The sequence below is a fragment of the Coenobita brevimanus genome, chromosome 95 (genome assembly GCF_032717465.1).
Source record: "Coenobita brevimanus isolate Jiangsu-jjx chromosome 95, ASM3271746v2, whole genome shotgun sequence".
Classification (NCBI taxonomy): domain Eukaryota; kingdom Metazoa; phylum Arthropoda; class Malacostraca; order Decapoda; family Coenobitidae; genus Coenobita; species Coenobita brevimanus.
This window is the reverse complement of record NC_137048.1, coordinates 7120474-7145400: the sequence shown is the minus strand read 5'-3', so window position 1 is coordinate 7145400 and position 24927 is coordinate 7120474. Positions and strand designations below refer to the sequence as shown.

Genomic DNA, 24927 nt, shown 5'->3' with positions numbered 1-24927 from the left:
GAGAGAGAGAGAGAGAGAGAGAGAGAGAGAGAAAGAGAATGTATAATCAGGTGTCCAGCCTGTGGTGGAAACCTACTGTGTTTCCTCATTTTCGTCTTTCTTCCTGAAAACACTTATAATTTGGTGCTGTTCCTTAATTTCTTCCATTTCGCCTCAAATTTGGTACAATTGTTCCTTGGGCCAATACCTCCAGACACCTCTTTTATTTATTTTATTTTTTTTATATTGACCTTTTAAAGGGATGTATGGGATCAAAGGTCAGAGTATACAAACACACACATTCGGGATGCTGTGCTCTTGTATGTATACTGTTCATCGTGGCAATTTATACTGGATGTCAATGTACAGCTGTGTGGAGATCATCCGTCATTCCCTTGGTAATGTTGACAATCTTTAATTTTGCCGATTTATTAAAGCTCGAGAGGGTTTTTGTAACTGCAGGGGATAGATGATGCCTTCTGTAACTTCAATACTTTACTGCCTGGGTGCTTTCCTTAGCTAATCAAAATTGCCTAGTAGCAGCAAGCATATATTATCAACCCATCGAAAAGGAGAGGCTAAAGTCATCAAAGTGGCTATAATGAACTGAAATCCTTATCCACACGGCCACATACTCTTTACATTCAACCACATAACCCTCCTCCATGTTGGCTTTCTTATCGGATCCCATACCCCTTGAAGTAAATATCATAATCATTGCTGGAAGTTTGGGGAAGGAGCCAGGAGCCAGGAAACTTGAAGGATGTGTGGATGATCGTGTGGCCTATTTCACTGAGCATGCTGTTGGTAGCTCCCCAACTCTGTACTTCCTTTTTCCTCACCAGCTTCTTTGGGTGGGGAAAGGGTGATGATGATGATGATGATGTATAAATGTCCCACTACTTGGTTAGTTTTATGTTACTTTATGTTGGTGTTTCCTGGAATGATTAGGAAAACCTCTTTGGCTGTTATTAAAAGTTTCTTATAACGATTTACTGGGGGCCCTTGTACTATGATACTAAGTGGTGTGTCATGTTATATAGTTATGGTGGCGGTGGTACACTAATCCACCACCCTAACTATACTTTTTTTTTTTATACCTTAACCAGGCCTGTCCTTTTGCAGCGTTTTTTGACGCAGGTCAGTGGAGGAAAAAGACAATACCCGGGCTTTGTGACCAGCATCATATTCCAGCGATACTCTCTCCTTACAATTCATTAATGAAGATGGAGATGTAATTTTAGGCCAAGTTAAGGTGAAAAGGGTATAGAGAGTTAACAGGTGTGCAAAGTGGCCTCACTACCCAAGTGGCAGTCTGCAAAAGTGACACTGGATGGTGAAGGTTGTTGGACGCAGCCGAACGTTATGAAGGCTTGCAGTGGTTCTTGAAAATGTTCATCCCCGATACCCCCAGATTCAATTGCGAGTCAATCCGATACCCCCTCTCTAATATTGTTACTCCTTCCACTTTCAGTTTCCTGTAAAAAAAAAAAAAGTGAGAGAATGGTTATGAACAAACAACTGAATTCTATAGATTCCTTTACTCATATTTTCAACAAAATAACGTTCATACACAGATTAGTTAGTCTTGGTTACCATACACGATTTTTTTTTTTTTTTTAATACCTTTCCGGATACCCCCAAGAAGCAATTTCGATACCCCTGGGGGTATCGAGGCACACCTTTAAGAACACCTGGCTTAAGTGATGGAGAAACCCGTTCATTGCGATGGATGCTTCCTGAGAAAAAAAAAAAAAATCGTGTGGAAGTAGAAGTCCTGATGGGGTTAAGCTGCTTTTTCGTGCAGGGGAGGGAAGCCTTCATGTGGTGACACCGATATAACCAGGCGGCTTCACTGCCTAGATATACTAACGCACCTCAGCTTCTTTCCTACATCCCGAAAAGAGGATGATGGATTGCTGAAGATGGGCAACTTTAGCCTGCAGTCCACTGGGTTCACGTTTCATATGAGCCTCAGGCCAAAGCAACAAGTCTCTTCTTCTTCTTCATCCCCTTTCCCTCCTCCTCCTCCTCCTCCTCCTCCTCCTCCTCTTCTTCTTCTTCTTCTTCTAAAGTATAAGATATCTTGCAGCTTCCTCCATGGTGGGTGCGAGGGGGTCTGTAATGTTTGCCTTACCCTTAAACAGGTGCTGGGAGTCCGAGAGTGTTAATGGTGCTCGTGTAGTCGATAGGCAATGATCTAAGCGTTGATGTTGTTGCAGCTTCACTCGTGGTGGGTGGAGGGGTCGGTGCTGGCCTACCTCAGCCTTGACGAGGTGGTGAGAGGCACTGGCAGCCTTCGCGTCCTGGCATCGCCACTCCTCCGGCAGGCCATACGGGAGGCGGCCAACCAGGTATACACGTACTTAAGGATGGATAGACAGACAGATAGATAGGTAAATAGACAGACAGACAGAGAAATGCATAGATAACAGGAACACGAATAAGAGTAGCGAGTAGTGTTTGGAATACATCAGAAATGTAGCGTTACTACTGTTTCACTACCCTTGATAAAAATTAGTGTCCTACAACTACGTGCTACTGCTAATAATAAGTAGCTCAGCTACGTAGCGTCACTACTGGTAGTGCAGCTACTCCCAACAGTGCTTGTCATGATAGTTAAGAAAGGAGAATATTTTAGGAGACATGAGATAAAAAGAACTTCCTGGATAAGAGAACAGACAGAAGTAAAGGATATATCACAAAACGTCCTTCGTACAATGACTAACGGATGGGCAAACGGGATCACATACTGGCAACATCCACAGGTGCCGTGGGCTGAGGGTGGCAACATCAGCGTCCGTGAAGGGTGGAAGCTGTCTGACTCCCCGGGAGAGAATGGTGAGTCAGTCTTTTCCCCTAGAACACCACCCGATTCTTTTTCACCTGACGGAACTAGGCCATCCCTACAACTTATGTAATAAGTGATTGCGCAAAATCTGATAAGCCTTAGTTATGAAGTAAGTATTATTCTCCTTGGTTATCAGTCAAATCAGCCCTGCAGTCTGACTTTACCATCAACTAAGCTGAAAGGGGTTACAGATTTCGTCAGGCTAGAACAAATGCGCCATACTGTAGTCAGTGTTACATCCAGGTCGTTATTTATATTGCTGGATGAACAGGGACGAGGGGGGTACAGACTGCGTCCAACAGTCTGACCTAATGATGGTTGTGATGTTAAAGTTTTGTAGTTCATTCACTTTAACTACACCAATTTTCCCTTAACTTGGCTAGATATTTGGCTTATTTACGTAGCTCAGTGGCAGAAAACTACACTTCTACGGCTCTACGCCCTTTCCATAGCACCTCCTCGTGACTAGCATCATATCCTAAGGTTAGCCTACTGTTAGAATTCAGCAGTCAGTAGGGAGAGATGTCAAATTTAAGTCAGGTTAGAGTGAAATGAATGTAGGCAGATTTTTTGTTGTCGTTTTTCAGCTTATTTCCCCTAGCTCATTGGCAGAAAAAGACAATACTGCGGCTCAGCATTCAATTCCATAGAACTTCTTCGTGACTAGCACTATAATCTAACGCTAATCTTTTGTTACAGCTCAACGTTTAAGGTGGAGAGACGTCAAATTTGCACCTAATTAAAGTGAATAGAGTATAGGCGTAACATTATTATATTTCCGTTTTGAACTTTGAATTGTAACAAGAGATAAACCCTGGAATATGATGCTAGTCACGAAGGCGTGCCATTAAAAGATTGTTGCACCATAGTACTGTCTTTTTCTGCCGCTGACCTACGAGATATTAGTTGCAAAAAGACGAAAATCTCCGCTAAGTTCAAGTGAATGAAGTGTAGAGCGTTAATGGATTCCTTTATTACCTCCACCAATGAAAGCTTGAGCAGGTTATGTGTTTACTCTTGTTTGTCTGTCCACAAGATATCTGAAAAAAATATTGATGGATTTCAATTATATTTTGTGGATATGTGGGTCACGCGCCAAAGGAGAGTTGGTTAAATTTGGGTTGTGATCTTAGTTCGTGTCCCGGTTCAGAACTGATTTTCGTTTGTTTGTTCAGAAAATATCAAAAAAAGTTATTGATAGAGTTCAGTGAAACTTTGTGGGTATGTGGGCCATGGACCAAGAAGAGTTGATTGAATTTTCTTGGTGATCCGAGTTGTTAAAGGGTTGGCGGAGGCATGCGCTCTGTGTGTTGTCTTGAGTTATTATGACAATCAGTATCGATGTAATGATGATGAAAGCAGCATACAAGAGAACAATAGGCTTAATATACAAAATTCTTCGTTAAGGGAGAGGTGTTATACTCTCTTCACCTTAACATGGCCCAGATTGTTGACCCTTTGAAGCTTAGTTCCCGCAGTTCAATGGCAGAGTAAGACAATACCGCGTGTACATGTTCTGTTCATAGCATTTCTTCGTGACTAGCACCATATTCTAGTGTTAATCTATTATTACAACTCGGGATTCAAGATGGAGAGATGGTAATTTTAGGGCAAGTTATGGTCAAAGGAGTATACCAACATGTCTTCAATAGGTGCGAAATTCTGCTACATCCCTCCTTCCAGTCAGAGGTACTGTGTGAGATAGGAAGAAACTATACCCTGTTCATTTTAAATAGGCGTAAAATTGCCGTCTCTCAAAGGGATTGACACTAAAACATGATGCTGGTCACGAAGAGGTGCTATTTAAAGGGTGTAGAGCCGTTGTGTTGTCTTCTGTCCCTGAGCTACCGGAAATAAGCTGCGAAGAAATTCTCCGCCAAGTTGAAATGACTGTACTATTGGTGCCGCAAAACTGCCATCTGTCCAGCTTGAATGTTGGGTTGTAACTTGAATATGGTGCTGGTCATGAAGAAGTTGCATGACCCACAGGAGATAGGCTGCCAAAGGACGAAATTCTCCGCCAAGTTGAAATGACTGTACTATACGACTGAATGGGTGGCACTGGAGGGTTCGCAACACCTTTTTCTTAGCGATTTATTTAGCAGATTACTCTCAGTATTCTCATGTATGCAATTTTTACTATTTTGATATCGCTTGTTTGCATCAGTGACACACTACTGACATGTTACGTGCAGAATAACTCGCTGAGGAAGAAGTGTTACGAAATTTTCAAGGCCGCTTAGAATAGCAACCAATAACTTCATGTTCATCCCGTGGCGAGGCTTGTGTTATGTGCTATTGGATTTTTTTTTCTTTAGCAGCTTATTTCCCTTAGTTTAACGACAGAATAAGACAGCACTACGGCTCTGCTTCTTTTATAGCACTTCTTCGTGACTACAGTTCTTTCATCTTAATATGGCCCAAATTATCGTCCTTTTGCATCTTATTTTACGCAGTTCAGTGGCAGAGTAAGACACTTCTATTGCTCTACATCCTTTCCATAGCGTCTTTGTGACTAGCATCATATTGTAGTGTTGATATATTTTAACAACTCACCATTCGAGATGATAAGATAGCAATTTTAGGCCCCGTTATAGCATAGAACTTATCCTAGCATTAGTCTCTGGTTACATCTCAACATTCAAGAGGGAAAGAGGGAAGATTTAAGCCACGTTTAGCTGAAAAAAGAAAAGATAATTACAAATTCCTTCCATTGCAGACGTGCACTTCAGCAACCTGGGTTCCGGCAGCGACTACGTGAGCTTCGTGGCCCAACGTGGTGTCCCTTCTGCACACTTCATGGTGGTGGGCAAAGACGGGGTACGTAGTAGTAGTAGTAGTAGTAACTCCGGGTTCATGGAAAGTGATCGTGATAGACTTCAGCCTGAGGTTTCCCTCCTCATGCAGTCCACCATTCTCTTTCCGGTGACGGGGAAGGAGGTGGGAGACTTTTATATTACCAGGCAGTGGAGCCGCCCAGGCTCTATCGGAGTCATGGCGGGAGGGCGTCCATCTCCAGCACTAAATATGGAGTAAGGCGGCAGGGAACACACGGCCTTACCAGCGGTGGGATGCTCTAACATATTTATAATCGATTCCCTGTCGAAACTAATAATTGGTTTTGCAGCAAGAACTAGATGTATTAAAATGTTTTACTCACGTTCATTTTTCACTGGTGAAAAACAAAATACTATGAGTTAGAAAACAAAATACCAGGAGTTAATTTTTTTGTTGTTCGTTGTATCTGGTATATGTTTCTACAGAAAGAATAAGAGCCATGGGAAGATTATCCATTCCCTTTGTTGTTCGCACAAAAACAGACCTCCTGAATTTGTTTTGTCTCTGGCTAGTACTCCACTTGATAATTTTTGAACTGAGGTAAAAGGAAGATCGTAAATCATGCTATTTTCCTTCCTATTTATCCTGTCTACAAGAATCACAGGAATTAACTAAGCTAAAGGAATCAATGTGAAGCATATCAGTCAGAGTTTTAAAGCATCACCACCCGTACAAGAGTGTAATACCAACATAGCACTGTCTCTTACACGCAACACGGTAATGACTAAAATAGCTAATGGAGTAAAAGTGTCTGAACTATCCCCCTTACCGCACCGCCAGTCTGGTGGAGTGGAGTCAGTTACTGAGAGTCACATACACACCGCTTTTACAGCATGACACAAACACCAGCTAGATCAGATTCACGTTTACGTAATCTATCACTTGACACTTTTAGCTCCGATATCATATGCATTACTCACACAACTTCAGCCATCTATCAATCTATCTATCTATCTAAACCACTAATCTGAAAACTAGTATATAGGCAACGATAATGTAACACCAATCATCCTAAACTACAGTAATTCAATTAAAGAAAGGAAGAGAAACTAACACAGTCAACAACTAATCTATGCCCCGTCGCTGATATCCTCAAGCGTCGTCTTTGGTAGCGGTACAGCAGGGTAAGACGCGCTGCACTAGTGTTATCTCAAGGACTGGTGTGATGGCATTTCCCCTTATTTGATACTACAATCTTTCGGATATGATTCCCTCCCATCAGCTCAGCCATTATCGTCTCGTGATGTAGCGTGAAGTGCCACAAAATCCTTAACGACCTATAATAAGAGCATCGAAAATACTCGTAACACCACCAAAGTCAGAGCCGTTTGCAGCTTTAAGGTTTTATGGTCAGTTGGTGTGATTCCTAAATATCTTGATTTTGTGAGATAGTAACTATATGACCTCTGGAGTTTGTAACAAAGAAGCAGGTGGAAACTAGCTTGAAAACAACGTAACGAGAGGAAGACCGAAAAAAATGTGAATATATTGTGGAAGTACTGGAGGAAGTATGGCTTGGAGTAGCTGGGTGAGTGGTAATGAAACAAAGGAGAGGGGAGCACATAAGGGAGGACGCCTTGGAGTGGCTGGGTGAGGGGTGATGAAACAAAGGGTAGAAGAGTACGTGAGAGAGGAGGGCCTGAGGTGGCTGGCTGAGTGGTGATGTATAATAACGAGGAAGCTTGGAGGCGTTACTGTCGCTCCGATCTTGGTGGCCCTTGGGTAATGGGAGTTTGGTGAAAGGTGGATTGAAGTATGAACATAGCACAGTTTACACAGGTTCTCATCCCGGTCGTGGAAGCATAGAAACAGAAACAAATATCTGTTCGCCTCTCCTTCCTCTCTTTCATCACTGGATTGACAGACGCTTGAATGTGAAGCTGTGGCTTGAGATGCATTTTATTATTCTTCCGTGGGTGGTTATATGCACCCATTTCCACTCCACCGCATTCTATCATCTGCTAATTAAATGAGACACATTGGATTGAGGTGCATCTGTATGTGGTAATATGCACCTTTGTCCACTACATCTCATTCAAGTGACTATGAATCCAACAAAGGGAAGAAGAGCCACACCGCCTGGAAGCTGTGTGTGAACCTAGTAGGATATTGCTAAGCTAAACAGTGGCAGTGAAGAAGGATGGAAGAGTTCAAATGGTGCATCATTCATTTGGAACCCCAGACGCAAAAGAACTGACCCCAGTTTTACAGGTTTCTTTCTTGCCTTCACATTATACCTTACTTATTTTAACAAGGCGTAAATTTGCAATCTCTGCATCCTGAATGTTGCGCTGCAGCAATAGAGTAACACTAAAATATTATGTTGGTGGCCACGGAGAAGTGCTGAGGAGAAATGTAGAACCATTACACTGTCTTTTTCTTTTTTCTGCCATTGAGCTACGGGAAACAGGCTGCAAAAAGGTACGAAATCTCTCCCAAGTTAAAGGGAATGAACTGAAGCACACACACACACACACACACACACACACACACACATAACAGGTGGCGTCTGAAGGTAGCCTGTTGCCATGTGAGTCACAGCATTTTATATTTCTGCCGAGAATCGTACTAAATATGTGCAGCATTTTTGTCTTGCTAGAATTGCGTTCATCGTTCCTAAATGCGTCAGTAATTGGAGTTTTAGTTCGTCCTTTTCTTTCATCATAAGTTTATTGTCTGGTTGATTTTTGTTGCTGCTTTTGACGGTCACTTCTGAAGATTTTAATGCTGTTGTTGTAACCATTTTGATTCATTGTTCTTGCTGCCGCTACATAGTATTCAGCTTAAGATAAGTCTCGAGTCTGTAAGAAGTCAAGCCTCTAAAAATAAAAACCCAATGTTGAATAACGTAATTCAATGGTCGCGTGACTCAGGAGGCAGGTCTTGCTGACGTGCGTGATATTCCTGGAAAAAGTAAAGGTTTATGGCACTGGCGTGGGCTGAGGGACGCACCAGCACACGACACCGGCACCAAGTCAATACGGTTCACAGCGCTGCCTGGAGGGAAGATTTTTGAAACAGATATAGGACTCAACAAGAAACTCTGTATCGGTAAAGGAAGGTTGAATTATCGTCTTCTCTGCTGAAAAATGATTTGTACTTCGCCTAACAATGGTTCAGTAACAAAAATATAAAGATTTGGTATAAATTATTAAAAAAAAAACCTTATTTACTAACACATCATACTCGGACAGGTCATGGTTGTTGCAGAACCTTCCCTTATTAAATCCAGCCTACTACCCACTGTGGTTAGCTTCGTTCATAACTCCAGTCTAGTAAATAGGAATAAGTTTTTGTTTGTTTGTTTTACCCGACTAACTAAAATATAATACCCTGGCTCACCGAGATAAAGCTTTCGTACTCTCTTGCTTTATTTATCTATTTTCTTTCATCCAACTGTGAGTGTCTCGTTGCATTCTGTAGTCAGGGTGTCATATGGAACGAATTCCTGATAGTCACACTGCACCAGGAATAATTCGCAATGGTATTATAATGCTTAGAACCACAGTAGTGTATTTACTCCAACCTGACAAAGCTTCCTAACCCCTTTCAGCTCAGTTGATGGCCAAATGTAGCTAGATTAGTGTGTTGATTTACTTAATAACCATGGCCCATTAAATTTCATGAAACCACTGCTCATTATTCAAGTTGTGGCGGTGGTCTAGTTCCATCAGGTGAAAACACACCGATTAAAAGAGGTCTTCTCCATCTTCCTCAAGCCAGCAGCAGGGGTGGAAAATAGACGGAAACTATACTCCGTTGACTTTAACTAGGCATAAAATTGCCACCTCTTCATCTTGAGCGCTGAAATGTACAAGAAACTAACACTAGAATATGGTGCTAGTCACGAAGAAGTTCTATGGAAAGGATTTTGAGCCGGAGTATTGTGCTGTTCTGCTACTGTGCTACGGGAAATAAGCTGCAAAAGACGGAAATCTCATCCCAGTTAAAGTTAATGAGATATAGGCGTAAAACAGGCATCACCTTCACAGTCAAGCGTGTATCAAGAGACTAACACTAGAATATGGCGCTAGTCACGAAGAAGCTCTATGGAACGGATGATGAGCTGTAGTATTGTTCTTCTGCCACAGAACTACGGGAAAGAAGGATCGGAAGGACGAGAAACTCCGCCTTATAAGAATGAATGAATTTGCCACAAGTGTAACTGAGAAAAGTTTACTTCATCGTTTACATGAAGCAGGGAAGGACAAAGAACAATGAACAAACGTGCCTTTCCACTGTACACTCTATTTTGGGACAACGAAGCCCTTTCATTTACCGTACTGTTTTTCTCTTCAGTATTCGTATTCTGCCATGTCACTTCGTAACTTCTTCAGTTCCGTGAATTATTTTTCGTCTTTATTTTTGCCATCTCTAGAAATTGTTGTCAAACCTAAGGGAGGCCTCTCGTAGTGAAGGGATTAATGAAGGCTGTCTCTAACCCCTCCTACTTGAAAAGTCTCTCTAAAGCTGAATATAATTGTCTAAAAGTAGCAAGAAACGATTGCAGGGAATAAAATATCATAAAATATAATAAAGCGGTAATAAACCGCAATTTTGAGACAGATTTACGAGACACACCGAAACATATTGGGAAACTTGCTTCATGTTAAGTTCAGTCGAAAAACTGATAGGGATTTCGATTCTAATTTCATTCTTACCCATTCTAGACGATTTCATCCAGGTCAGGAGAGGCTTTTCGTGTTGGAGAGGTTAGATACGGCCTTCAGTAACCCCCTCACCTCTAGACGTTCATAAGAAGCTGAATAAAATCGTCTGGTGGTAGCTGATGAGAAACATGTTATCGGATTGTGAGCGTTCGTAAATTTAAATAATACAAGAGCCGCTCAACCACTCCCCTATGTAATTTTGCCTGTGTTGCGGGAACGACTCTGTCAGCGTTTCCTCCCCGCATCGTTTCTTCATTTCCTACGCCCACTGCCATACAAGCGCCCGCACCAGCAGACTAAGCCGTCCTCGCAACACATAAGGATTGTACTGGGACGCTACTTATGGACGCTGCGTATCACCCTGTATTTAGCAAGGTATTGTTTCTCGTTCTTTTTTTTCCCCGCTTAGACTCAAGCAATCCTTCCCTTATGTAACAGTACTTCCTCTGACGTCAATCTCTCTCTCTCTCTCTCTCTCTCTCTCTCTCTCTCTCTCTCACACACACACACACACACACACACACACACACACCTCCCCCATGCCGTCCTGCTGTGTATTCCTCATTGATTATCGTGCAATACAGTTAGCCAAATTACCTGGGTCAATAATCAATGGCTGTATCTAACCTGTTTTTATCTCAGTCTTCAGTAACTATGGCTGAACCAGGGACCCGCCTAGTAGTTCAATTACGCCTTTGTTAGTCAGGATTTTTACGGTTCTTACACAGAGTTCGCTCATCAATACACACACACACACACACACACACACACACACACACACACACACACACACACACACACACACACCATGTCATGACAAGTATATAAACAAGATGATAACGTTGATGTACTCAAATGTGGATGGAATGGTATCTAAATTACTAGAGATGAATGATTATGTCAGAGAAAATGAACCACAAATAATATGCCTAACTGAGACAAAATTAACACCAAGGATATCCAATGACATACTAAACTTAGAGGAATACAATATATGGAGAAGAGACAGAAACTTAAAAAAAGGAGGAGGAATTATAATATTAACTAAGAAAAATCTAAAAGTCAAGGAAATAAACCTAGATATACCATCACAAGTAGAACTGATTGCAGTAGAGATCGACACATCTGAAGGTAAAGTAATTGTAGCCAATTTGTATATGCCACCCAGATCAAACACATGGGAAAGAGACGAATATGAGGACCTGGCAGAGAGTACAATTCAGAGTATAAGATCCTTGCTACATAAAATGGAAGAGAAATCGGAAAGAATTATACTAACTGGGGATTTCAATACAAATATAAATTGGAATACTCTAGATATAAATAGCCAAGAAAGCTGTTGGGACCAAAAGCTCCTGGATCTCGTACAAGAGTTTTTCTTAACGCAACATGTGAGGGAAACCACTAGAAAAAGAGGACTTGATGTACCTTCAGTGCTAGATCTAATATTTACTTGGCAAGAAAATGGCATTGACAGTCTAATATATCACCCTCCACTCGGCAAAAGCGATCATGCAGTACTAAATTATAACTTCAGGATAGCATATGACATAGTAAACAGCAATGACAATTACAAAAAGAGACTAAACTATAAAAAGGGAAATTATCAAGACCTAAAGAAGTATTTCTTAGAAGTTGATTGGGAAAATGAGCTTAGAGGACAAGATTTAAATGCTGTATATAAAAAATTTTGTGAATTTTATGAAATAGGAGTCCAGAAGTACATCCCACAGCACAAAGAAGCAGATAAGAAAATACAGAAATGGTTCAATACAGAATGTAAAAAATCAAAAGAAAGAAGAGATTTGTTGTGGAATAGATACAGAAGACACAATAGTGAAAGGGCGTATAATAATTACAAACAGGCAAGAAACGACTATACAAGAATAATGAGGGAAGCCCAAAAACAGTTTGAGGAGGATATAATAAATAAAAGTAGTGATCAACCAAAGCTGTTTTACAGCTATATCAGAAGCAAAACCAAAGTAAAAGATATAATACAATCCATCACGGACGAGGGAATCACTTATACACAAGAGAAAGATATTTGTGAAGCACTAAATAAGAATTTCCAATTAGTTTTTACAGAAGAAAAAAATTTTGAGAGGGAATATGAGGAACACGCATGTCCACACGTACTACCAGATATACAAATAGCAGAAAAAGTAATACAGGAGGAGTTAAGTAGATTAGACAGAGGAAAAGCAAGTGGTCCTGATGAAATTTCATGTTGGGTGTTACGAGAATGTGCAAAGGAGTTAAGTAAACCATTATTTTTAATTTTCAAGAAATCCTTGAGTCAAGGGAAACTACCTGATATTTGGAAAAAAGCAAATATAGTCCCCTTATTCAAGAAAGGAAATAGACAAAATCCTCTCAACTACCGACCAGTATCACTGACCAGTGTTGTAAGCAAGGTATTAGAAAAACTTATAAGAAAAGCTTGGGTAAATCATCTAGAAGAACACAGTATGATAACAGAAAGACAGTTTGGTTTCAGAAAAGGAAAATCATGTGTTACTAATCTGTTGAGCTACTATGACAGAGTAACAAACACAATACAGGAAAGGGAAGGATGGGTGGACAGTATCTATTTAGATTTCAAGAAAGCTTTTGACACAGTACCACACCAAAGACTTTTATGGAAGCTGTACCATCAAGGAGGAATTCGAGGCAAGCTGTTTTGTTGGATGCAAGACTTTCTCATAAAAAGAGAAATGAGGACAGTACTAAGAGGAAACTACTCATCATGGAAAGAAGTGACTAGTGGAGTACCACAGGGTTCGGTGCTGGCACCAATCATGTTTCTAGTGTACATAAATGATATAAACAGTAACACTGGAAATGAGAGCTATCTGAATATGTTTGCTGATGATGCAAAAATACAAAGGAGAATTACTAGCACAGACTCTTGTAGGGAGCTACAAGAAGAATTAAATAAACTTCATGAATGGAGTAGTACATGGCAAATGGAATTCAATGTGGACAAGTGTCATGTAACCAAGTTTGGTAAAAGTGGAAAAAGACCTGATTGGGATTATAAGTTAGGAAATAAAACCCTATACACATCAGAAAGAGAGAAAGACCTAGGTGTGATTATCAATAACAGACTATCTCCGGCTGACCACATCAGCGAGGAGGTACGGAACATGTATACACTGCTTGCAAATATGAGAATAGCATTCACATACATAAATGAAGACATGCTAAGAAGGATAATAACATCATTCATTAGACCAACCCTGGAATATGCATCAATAGTCTGGAGTCCTCATCTCAAAAAGCATATAGACAAGATTGAAAAAGTTCAAAGGGCCGCTACAAGATGGATACCAAGCTTAGGGGACCTAAGCTACGAAGAAAGACTAAATAAACTGAATCTACCAACACTACAGGAGAGAAGGAAAAGAGGTGACATGATAATGCTATATAAGTGCATATCAGGAAAGGAGAAAATAGACATAAATGATTACTTAACATATGGAGAAGCATCAGCAAGAGGACACTGCAAAAAACTGCATAAGAAGAGAGGTGATAAAGACGTAAGGAAATTCAGTTTCCCAAACAGAGCAATTGATCAATGGAATGCACTACCGAATGAAATAGTGTGTGCCAAAACAATTCACAAATTTAAGGATATGTGCGATAAATATGGTCTAAGACACGGGACAATACGAGCTTGACTCATTCCTGTAAAGATACAATTAGGTAAGAACACACACACACACACACACACACACACACACACACACACACACACACACACACACACACACACACACACACACACACACACACACACACACACACACACACACACACACATATATATATGTCTATCTATGTATGTCCCTCTATCTACGTATCTATCTATGTATCTGTTTATATATTTGTGGCATTAACACTTTTATATTACCTTTCTGACACTAATCCTTTGGCTGTTTACTTCTGGCCTGTTTGTATAGCCGGGTTCCATGCGATTTTGCCTCTTGGTCAGAACGCCCTTGAGGTGACTGAAGGCATTTCGATTCTGTAATTCCATCAGGAGTAGGTTAGTGGTCTACCCTGAAATGTACATGTCAAGGGTAGCTTAGCCTCGGGGCCCTACACCTGGAAGGGGCAAAGATGTGACTAATTCCGACCGATAAAGAATTATTATCTTTGACAGCGTTACATTTCATCCCTGACACCTGTGAGATATATATAGCCTTTGACAATAATATTATGACATTTGACACTACTCTGACACCAACTCTATCACCTTCGACACTAACATTATCACTTTCGATACTAACATTATCACCTTCGACACTAACATTATCACCTTCGACGCTAACAGTATCACCTTCGACGTTACTGTTATCACCAGTATCATCCGAGGCACAGTTCTTGTGCTCTTGCCTCCCTTTCAAGTTGGTACACACTCGCTGTCACGCTCCCAGAATGATACGTAACAAGGATAGGATTTTCAAACGTATTTCCGATCGTCTTTGTCGTAATTTGTAGGACAGGAAGGGCTACAGACACGGGAGGATTGTTGCACTTTCCTTATTCTTGATAAATAAAAGGTGTTTGGGTAAAATTCCTCACTTATCATCATTATCATCAACATCATCCTTTCTATGATGATGATGATGATGATGATGATGATTACTGTTATTGTTATTATTACTGTGGGAGGTACAGGAGACATGCGAAGACTCTGCACTCTCCTTTCCTCGTCCCTCCTGCATCAACAAATAGTTATGATAGTGAGTCCATTGTAAATACGTTTAAGCATCCCACCCTTTGCACACATCACTCTACTATACTCCTTTCGCCTTAGCTTGGCCTAGACTTTTGTCTTTTTGCAGCTTTTTTCACGTAGCTCAGAAGCAGAGAAAGACAAAACTATGGCTCCATCTCCTTTCCATAGCACCTCTTCGTGACTAGCATCACATTCTAGTGTTAAAGTATTGTTACACCTCAACATTCAAGATGGAGAGATGGCACTTTTAGCACTAGTTTAGGGCAAAAATGGTTTACGTGAAAAGCGTATTACAGTTCTCCACCGCTGACGTCACTGTAAAGCCTAATTAAAGTGACGAGAGTATAACACTGTGTCCTCCGTTGATGTAATTTTAAAGCAAGGTTAAAGTGAAGAGAGCATAATATTTCTTTCTCCATTGCAGGCTCACACCTACTCACTACGGCACTCCCAGTATGATACCTACAAAGCCTACACCGCTCTGCTAGACCCTAACCTGACGTGGACGCATATGCTAAGTGAGTTAGGCATCCTGTTCTACTCATCATCATCATCATCATCATTATTATCAGCATCAGTGTTATTGTCACCATTATTATCACCGTTATGGTCATCAGCAGTATCATTATTATGGTTATTATCATTGTCATCCTCCTCCTCCTCATCCTCATCGTCGTCATCATGTTCATCATCATCATCATCTTCGTCGTTGCCATCGTTATTGTCGTCATTTTCATCATAATTATCGTCTTTGTCATCATCCTAATTGTTTTCATCATCTTCATACCGTTATCATTGTTACCTTCATCATCATTGTCATCGTTCTCATTATCATCATCACCGTTATCGTCGTCATTATCATCATCGTTTTCGTCTTCGTCATCATCCATATCGCCTTCATCTTCGTCATTCGTTATCTTAGTCAACTTCATCATCATCTTCATCTTCGTCATCGTTGTTGTCGCTATCTTCATCATCGATAATGTCTTCATCATCAGTATCGTTTGCATCTTTATGGAGTGTGTGATGAAATGCTGATAAGCGAGTGAGAGAGAGTGATTGAATGAGTGTGGAAGATATGCAGATTAGCTTGAAAGGTAAAGTTTTTAGTCTGAAAGTCAGATCTATTATTCCTCAATGCAAAGAGGAAGAGGAAAGAGAAGTGTGTGGCAATCATAGAGGATGTTGTCTTCTCAGAGTTAGGGAAAAAAATCAAGGATTAAGCTGGGGAAGAACAAGGAAGTTTTTATGAATGGGAAGGGATGTGTAGACAAGATATTCGTTTTCTGATATTTAGTGAAAAGCATTTTGAGAAGCGAGAGACGTCGTATGCTGTCCTTATGAATCTAGAGAGGGCATCTGACGGGGTACATATGTAGACACGGAATGTGGTAGGTGTTGAAAATTTATAAAGTAGATGGGAAATTGATGAATGCTGACAAGAGTATCAGTGAGAGCGCAAGGGCCGCAGTACTTGTGAAAAGTGATCTGAGTTTTTTTATCTAAATACATGGCCATATCACACCTCCATGGCTGTTTAGAAATAATATATATATATATATATATATATATATATATATATATATATATATATATATATATATATATATATATATATATATATATATATATATATATATATATATATATATATATATATATATATATATATATATATATATATATATATATAAAGAGAGAGAGAGAGATAGAGAGAGAGCTTCATTAAAAAATACGAGGTAGAGCAGTGCGTGTTGACGTGTCCTTTGTGAGAGAATATAGGTTTGGAAACAGCCTGTACTATTGTTTGCTGATGATACTGTATTGTTATGTGAATATGAATGGGAGTTGCAAGGTTTGGTTCATGAGTTTGGAAGTGTGTGTCAGAAACGAAATGAAAAAGCAATTGTAGCCAAAGAGTTATGTTTTATTTATTTATTTATTTATTTATTTATTATTATTATTATTATTATTATTATTATTATTATTTATTTATTTATTTATTTTTTTTGAGGAATGAGACCACGGAGTACATGATGAACCTGAAGTCAGATATGCAGAATGTGAATGTCTTCAGATATTTAGGTAGTGTGATGACCAAGGACAGAAGTTTAGAGAACGAAGTTCAAGAAAGAATACAACAAGGAAAATCGGTTGCAAAATCACTGACAGCAATGATAAGGGATTGGGAAGAGAGCATGAAAATTAAGATTCACTGCACGACAGTATTGTGATCCCCACTCTAATGTATGGAAGTACAAGCTTGAGCTCTGTTGGAAAGACACAAACCAAGAGTAAGAGAAGTGGAAATACGTCATTTAAGACGAGCCTGTGGAGATACGTAGAGGGACAGAGTCAAATTAAGAAGTGGAGGAGGGTTGTGGAGTTGTGGACGTGCTGAAAAGCCTTGGGAAACACTCTTATATCCTGAGAAGGCTTGGCCATGTGGAGAGAATGGGGAATGAGATACTGACTAGGAAACTGTATGTAAATTGGAAGGGGGAAGGAGAAAGGGAGACCGAGGATGAGATAGAGGGATAGGATGGGGAGGTATATGAGAGAGGGAGATGTGAGCCGGACAGAGGACAGCCTGATGGCGGAGAAGAGTGACATGGAGGCGATTCATGGGTTGCTGCCACTTCCGGGAGTAAAGTGTCTGGGTATAAATAAAGTAGTTGGTAAAAGAACAGAACCATGAGGAACATCACTTGGCCGATTCTGCAGGGAAAAAATAAGTGACCGTCAGCATCGGCAGTGGTATTTCAACAATATTTAAATTTTGATATTAAGACACAGATAGAAGGATAGAAACTCCTGGAAGATTTGTAATGCACTCGCTCGAAGATCTTGGATACGTGTAGAAGAAAAAAAAAACAGTTAATCGACGCCCTGGAACAACCATGATCAGTATTGTCTGAAAAGGAATACTGTTTATAATGACTGCCAGTGGAGCACCCCTGATGTAACCCGTACTGAAAGAATCTGATGAAAACTGTGAAATTTTCCCTGTGAGAATACCTTATAAGGTACTGGAAATGCTTCAGAGCAATGGGGCGACATGTAGTGAGTTGGTAAAGTTATCATCATTAACTGGGACGGGTTAACTCTTTCAATGCTTCACAGTTTGAAAAAAGTTACAGATGTTTCACTCTAACTTGATCCAGATTTTGTTCTTTTGTAGCTTATTTGGCATACCTCAGTGGCAGACATTAGACAATGTTGCAACTCAGTCCTTTTCATAGCATTTTCTTCCTGCCCGGCATCGTGTTCTAGTGTTAATTTAGAACTCAGCCTTCAAAAATTAAAGGTGACAATTTTAGGGTTGGTTAGAGTAAAATAGAGTGAAATTGAGTGACTAGACAACAGCAACAACCCTTCCCTTGCAGCCCATTGCAGGTGACAGGTGTAATAAGAGGATGCATAGTGGTTTATCCTGCATATTACACCAAACACTGTCTCATGTGTTACTTATATCTTTTAAATATCGACATAGTGTGCGTTGCTGAAATACAGGGTGGTTTGCACATAATGATCCTCTTCCACCTCGCCGATCACTCGTGTGTTGTGTGTAGGGCCAAGTCAGCGTCATCGTAGTCTATCCTGCATCCTTTATTCATTTTCTGCTTCCACTGCTGCACCCACGCCCACACCATCAGAATGAGCCGTCCCTGCAACACATTAGATATCGGGGTTTGAGTTTCTTGTGCAGAGGTATTTACGAACCAAGAGCAAGAGGATACTGAGGTGTAATGTGCGTACTAAAATAGCCAAGGAAGAGGTCCTACGAAGCCTGCAGTCCCATTCAGAATACAACCGCTTGACTGACTGGCTAGACGGCACCAACAGTCCAGTCTTTTCTACGTGAGGACTGTTTGACTCGCTAACCACCGCATCAGTCCCGTCTCTGCTAATGTTAACTCCTTCACACCCTTTGTGTGTTTCACTTCATTTTTTTTTATTCAACGTAGGACAGGCCTCTTGTACTGAAGGGGTTAATGAAGACAGTATCTAACAGAAAATATCTCTAAGGCTGAATAAAATCGTCTGGTGGTAATAGTAATATAAAGGACCTAATTCAAGCGGTTAATAGGCGAGTCACCCTTTAACTATGGTGACTGACAATAATCTTGCTGTTCAGAGGCTGTTTTTTTTTTCAACCTTAAGGAGCCTTTGGGCTAGAAGGGTTTAATAAAACCTTCATTAATCATTACAATGCGTGAGAACTCTCTCAAGGGTCAAGAAATCGTCTAACAGAAAGAATAAGTAGTAGTAGTAGTAGTAGTAGTAGTAGCTGCAGCCCTAGGTTCATCTCACTGTGAACCCAATGGACTACAGACAGAAGCTGTCCTTCCCCTGCTGTCCACCATTCATCTTTCAGGAAGAGAGGGAGGGAGATGGGGGACATATGTACTACCGGTCAATCGAGCCGACCAGCTATATCAATGCCACCACGTGAAGGCGTCCCTCTCGACACCCCCCCCCTAGAAAGAGGGACGCCTTCACGTGGTGGCACTGATATAGTCTGTCGGTTCCAGTGACCGGTTATAAACAGTAAAATATGTCGTTGGATTGAAGGGGTTGACTGACTGACTACACATTTTTTTTTTCAATTGACACGCCCCTAACTCCTTTCGGCTCAGCTGATGGCCAAGTATAGTAAAAATTAAGTGTTGATCTGATTAGTAACCAAGGAGACTCATGCTTAGTTTATAACCAAGCCTCCTTGAATTTCATGCACACACGACCAAGTGTCAAACCTGTGAATGAAGCCCAGTTCGGTCATATGAAAACAAAACCTGTACAGAGGAGCAACAGCCTCTCCTCTGCCGCCACACTGATTTGGTTGTAGCGCACTGCCAGCCCCCTCTTCGCTGACAAACTGATTGGTGGGCAAGACGACAGTGAAGCCTCTCCTCTACTTCACGGGCACTGGTCAGTCACTCATAGTGCTGCATAGTTAACTGGTGGCTGGATGGGTATAGGCTAGTCGATTTGCTTTCACCTAAGGGAGCTAGGACACCCCCCACGATATGAGTACAAAGGAATACAAAAGAAGGCAATAGCAACAACCTTAATTCTCTTTTCGAGACTGATTGTTATAGAGGAAGCTATAACTATGATATCTGATTCTATGAGCTGAAGATATGGGTAGATAAACAAGAAGGCTCCCCCCCCCACCCTCCTCGCCCATTGCCTAGGCCTAGGTGACATGAACATCGATGGATTTTGTTATGAGACAGAGGTGAGTCTCCTTGGTTACTAGTCAAACCATCACTGCAACCTGACTACTGAAGGGGTTTAAGTACTTATGTCAGTCAAGAACCAACACACTGGTTTTACTTTTGCAACAGTCCTTTGTCTGCTTGTATGCAGGTGACTGAATTGTTGTACCGTAAAAATATCGTAATCTCCGCTACAACACTGCAATCTCCTCTACTACACAGCAGAATCGTAGCAAGTAGGCTGGCATAATTGACGTAAAAGTGAACAGTACGGGTCAAATACAGACATAAGCTTGTAAGAAGGGATGTTAAAAATCCTCTAAATCAGCTGAGAATGCGGCCTATGAACTAATACAGTATAAGTCTGGGTGAAGGCTTCGTGTGCGAGTGTTAAATTCATCCGTCTTGAAAAAAGAGGAAATAGTAGTAATAGCAGTGGTAGTAGTAGTAGTAGTAGTACAAGTAGTAGTAGTAGTAGTAGTAGTAGCAATAATAATAATAATTATAATAATAATAATAATAATGGTAGTAATAAAAATAAATAGTAATAATAATAACAATAATAATAAGGTGACTAAGTGCGACGCATGCAAGCATATTGGAGCCTTTATAAACAATAAGATGATAATAATAATAATAATCATAATAATAATAACAATAATAAAAAAATGAATTACTGCCGTCCGATTCCACAGCATTCCTGGCTGACGGTGTTATTATTGGACATTCATTCACTGGCTGTATGCGACCACTAAAATACCGGTCTTTGACAACCCGTTATACCTGATGCATGTAACACCGACTGACTTGATCCCAGCAACTGTCCCTCCTCTACATCTTCCCCACATTCCACAACGTTCCTGGTTCGAGGTGTTGCTTTGGTGCTGAGCTGGGATGGAGTGCCTTCGCTAGGTGCTGAGTTGTGTTGAGCTGTGCCCCATTGATTGACTGTCATCATAATCATTATCATCATTTCGCATTTTTTTCGTATATGCAGAACAGTTGGGTGAGGTAAGGTTCAGAAAACCAGAAAATGCAGAGAACATAATAGTGGGAGAGCTAATCAACAGCATACCTAATGAAATTGGCCACACACCCATTCATTCGCCAAAAAAGCTCTAGGTATCCTGGCTATACCTCACAGGAACGCCTTTCCACACGTAGCTCCATAATTACTTATAAGACAGAGCCAATCCGACAACTGATTAGTAAAAAAAAAAAAAAAAAAAAAAAAAAAAAAAAAAAAGGATGTCAAACACTTACCATGAACACCGTAAAAAAATCATGCTAACAGCTCGATCCCTTGTCAGTCTCGTAGTCTCGTCAGCTTCCATACCTCTTCCACACACACTCATTTACCGTATCTAGTCACCTTCTTGGTCTACCAGGACTCCTTCCACCTTCATACTCATTCACATATACCCCTTTCGCCATCCTGTTTCACCCTACCGCAGCACTAACCCCTTCCTCACCTCACAGCATCCCTGGTGGGCGGCGTTGCTGTGGTGCTGAGTGAGAGTGAGGTGCCCCCTGTGGTGCTGAGCGAGGTGAGTGGCGACCTGTACAACGCCTGGAGATCCTTCACCGAAACACACTCACGGGCACTCTCACAGGCACCATACAACTTCACGAGCATGCTAGGTGAGTTACCCCTACCATTGACTCTATTGCCTGCTGGTTTATCTGTCTATATGACTATCTGTCTTTATGTATCTTTGTCTATCTGTCTGTGTGGAGCACTTTCAGGAAATATTCACACATGCACCATCATACTTAACAAGAATACTGAGTTACCGCTTGATTGAATCTTCTGCCTGCCCGTCTGTCTGTCAGTCTCCAGCACCCTACAAACTTCATAAGCACCATACAACTTCTTCACAATATATTAGGTGACTCTTTCCCTTTCCTTAAAGTTGCGTTTCTCCATATATATATATATATATATATATATATATATATATATATATATATATCTTTGTCGTCTGTTTGATAAGATGTTTCACTGTCTCATTTAATCAGTTTGTATGTCTGCTATCACTCTCATTGCGTTCTGTAACTTTTTTGTATTTTATTTAGGTTCTTTATTTACCATTCAGTATAAGCCCCAACACCCTGGGGAACACTGTCGCTGAAGGTCAAGCAGGGAAGGATGAGTCAGAGCGAAGGGTTACATTACACATATATGGCATAAAAGGTACAGAAGTAATTACCAGGACAAGCACAGTAATGAACAGAGATACAGTGACACATACATGGTACAAAGTTGTTGTAGTAACCAGAATTACAAGTTTAAGAATGTGCAATGGATACAGTGCCACACATATGTCTATACATATGCAGAGAGAGAGACACATATGCACGCATACATATACGTATCTATCTGTACATATATATGTATATATTCACGCACATGTAGCCAAAGACATTCGCGACCCTTCCAGGTAAGTATCCCTTAGTCCATTCTCTCTCTCTCTCTCTCTCCACGCAACTTCACAGACATCCTAGGTAAGTCTTCCACTGCTTTTCTATTCTCTTTTCCTTTCCAGCAGTCTGTTTTTAAGCCTAGCTGTCCATCTTTCTATATATCGCACTTTCGTTCCGTAAAACTTTGCTAATCTGCTGTTTCCTTGCCCTTATACTTCTGTCAATCTATCTGTCTGTTTATCTGTCCATTTATCTGCCTGCTTGGATATATGCCAATCTAAACATATATTCTTTCTAATTTCTCCTCTCTGTCTGCCTTTCTCTGCATTCCCCTCCCATTCCATCTAACTGTTTATATTTTTCATCTATCCCCATCTAAATATCTACGTATTTATGTATATATGTACAAGTATATATGCATGTACTTTTGGAACTAGAGAAGATCAATACAGCCTTCATTCATCCTCTCAATGAGAGTAGCATTTTCTAAGTTAAAGTCGTCTAGAAGGGCAAGAATGCCCAATTGCATAAGGACAGAAAGCATAAACAGAAGTGAAGGCTGAGCTTCGGGTTAGGGTATGTTTCCAATACAAAAAGCTTTAACCTGTCTCCCTACCCCGTTCTCGGTCCACATCCCCTCCTCTTACCAGCCTTCCGGACAACACTCCAGCCACCTGGTCACATGTGTACGCTGTGTGGTCTCAGTCTAGTCTGGGGTGGTGCGGTGGCTAGGTTGGATTTGGCTAGATTAGGTTGATTCAGGTTACATTAGGTTGGGTTGGGTTAATTTAGGTGTGCTTAGGTTTGGTTGGGTTTGTTAGGTTGGCCTATGCTAGGTTATTTTAGAGTAAGTTGGGTTAGATTAGATTAGGTTAGGTTTAGGTTAGGTATATTAGGTTAGATAAGGATGTGTAGTCTACCCCTTGTGAGCCTTAATAAGCTTTACTCAGCTCCTAACATCTCACCTCCGATAAGAGCAGTGTATAACCCTCTTCACACACACACACACACACACACACACACACACACACACACACACACACACACACACACACACACACACACACACACACACACACACACACACACACACACACTCCTTGCTAGCATACTCTCTCTACTCTTCAAAAACTTAGCTTCGTTTTCAAATATTAAATACGAAAGGGCTTAAGCACTCTAAGGTTCTTATGATTCACTCACAGCTGAAAATAATTGTTTGACTTTAGACATATACTCTGTTCACGTTGACTAGGCCTAATATTAACATTCCTCCGTCTTGAATGCTGGACTGTAACAAGAGATTGACAATAAAATATGATGCTAGTCACGAAGAAGTGCACTGGAGAGAATATAGAATCGTAGTTTTGTTCTGCTTTGTCACTGAGCTACAGGAAATAAGCTGCAGAAAGACGAAAATTTCCGCCTAGTTAAAACGAACGAACTGCTGTATATGTGAAATGTAGTACAAGAGAAGGCGGGATGAGGAACCGGTTAACAGTGATATATTAACACTCTCAGGCTTCTGTGCTCTCTCCAGCTGAATAAAATCGTCTGGTGTTAACTGGAATACAATGCTAGAGGAGGGGCGACCAGGACAGGGTTGAAATACTCTTCTGTTTTGGGAAATGTTATAATTCTTGCACCTTATCTTGGCTAGATTTTCATCCTTTTGAAACTTATTTTTCCTAGTTCGATGGCAGAAAAAGACAGTGCTACGGCTTCACATTCTTTCCATACCACTTCTTCGTGACTAGCATCATTATTTAGTGCTAATTAGATTTTTCCTAACTTGCACCATACCCCTGTCTACTACCACTGTCTTTTGTTTCGTCCTCTGTGCCTTGTATCCATCCTGCCTTCCTCCTAAGTGCCATAACAGTGTCTATTACCACTATATTCTTTTTCGCTGTCTGTGCTTTGTCTCTGTCCTCTCCTCCTCCTGACCTACATCATACCACTCTCGTATCACGATTTGCGTCTCGTATATGTGGTACCTCTTCCCATCTTGCTTAATACCACTGTCAGTTGCCACTATCTTCTGTTCCACGTCTGTACCTTGTATCTATCCTACCCTCCTCGATACCTCCTATGGCTTTGCCCTGTCAATTTCTGTGTAGATGTTTGGTTCTGTGTTCCCGCCACCTAAGGCAGGTCACGGGTTTTTCCAATACGCTGCTTCACCTTTTCTCCACACAC

The 24927-nt window shown here is 40.8% G+C and overlaps 1 protein-coding gene across 1 annotated transcript in view; it reads left to right on the top strand.

The window, feature by feature from the left end:
* LOC145413187 (aminopeptidase NAALADL1-like) overlaps positions 1-24927 on the top strand; it is an 88257-nt gene that overhangs the window by 43462 nt on the left and 19868 nt on the right. The window contains exons 10-14 of the mRNA XM_080282913.1: positions 2202-2333; positions 2748-2820; positions 5550-5650; positions 15510-15603; positions 21787-21948. Coding sequence (XP_080139039.1) covers positions 2202-2333; positions 2748-2820; positions 5550-5650; positions 15510-15603; positions 21787-21948 — 562 coding nt within the window. The remainder of the gene's footprint in view (positions 1-2201; positions 2334-2747; positions 2821-5549; positions 5651-15509; positions 15604-21786; positions 21949-24927) is intronic.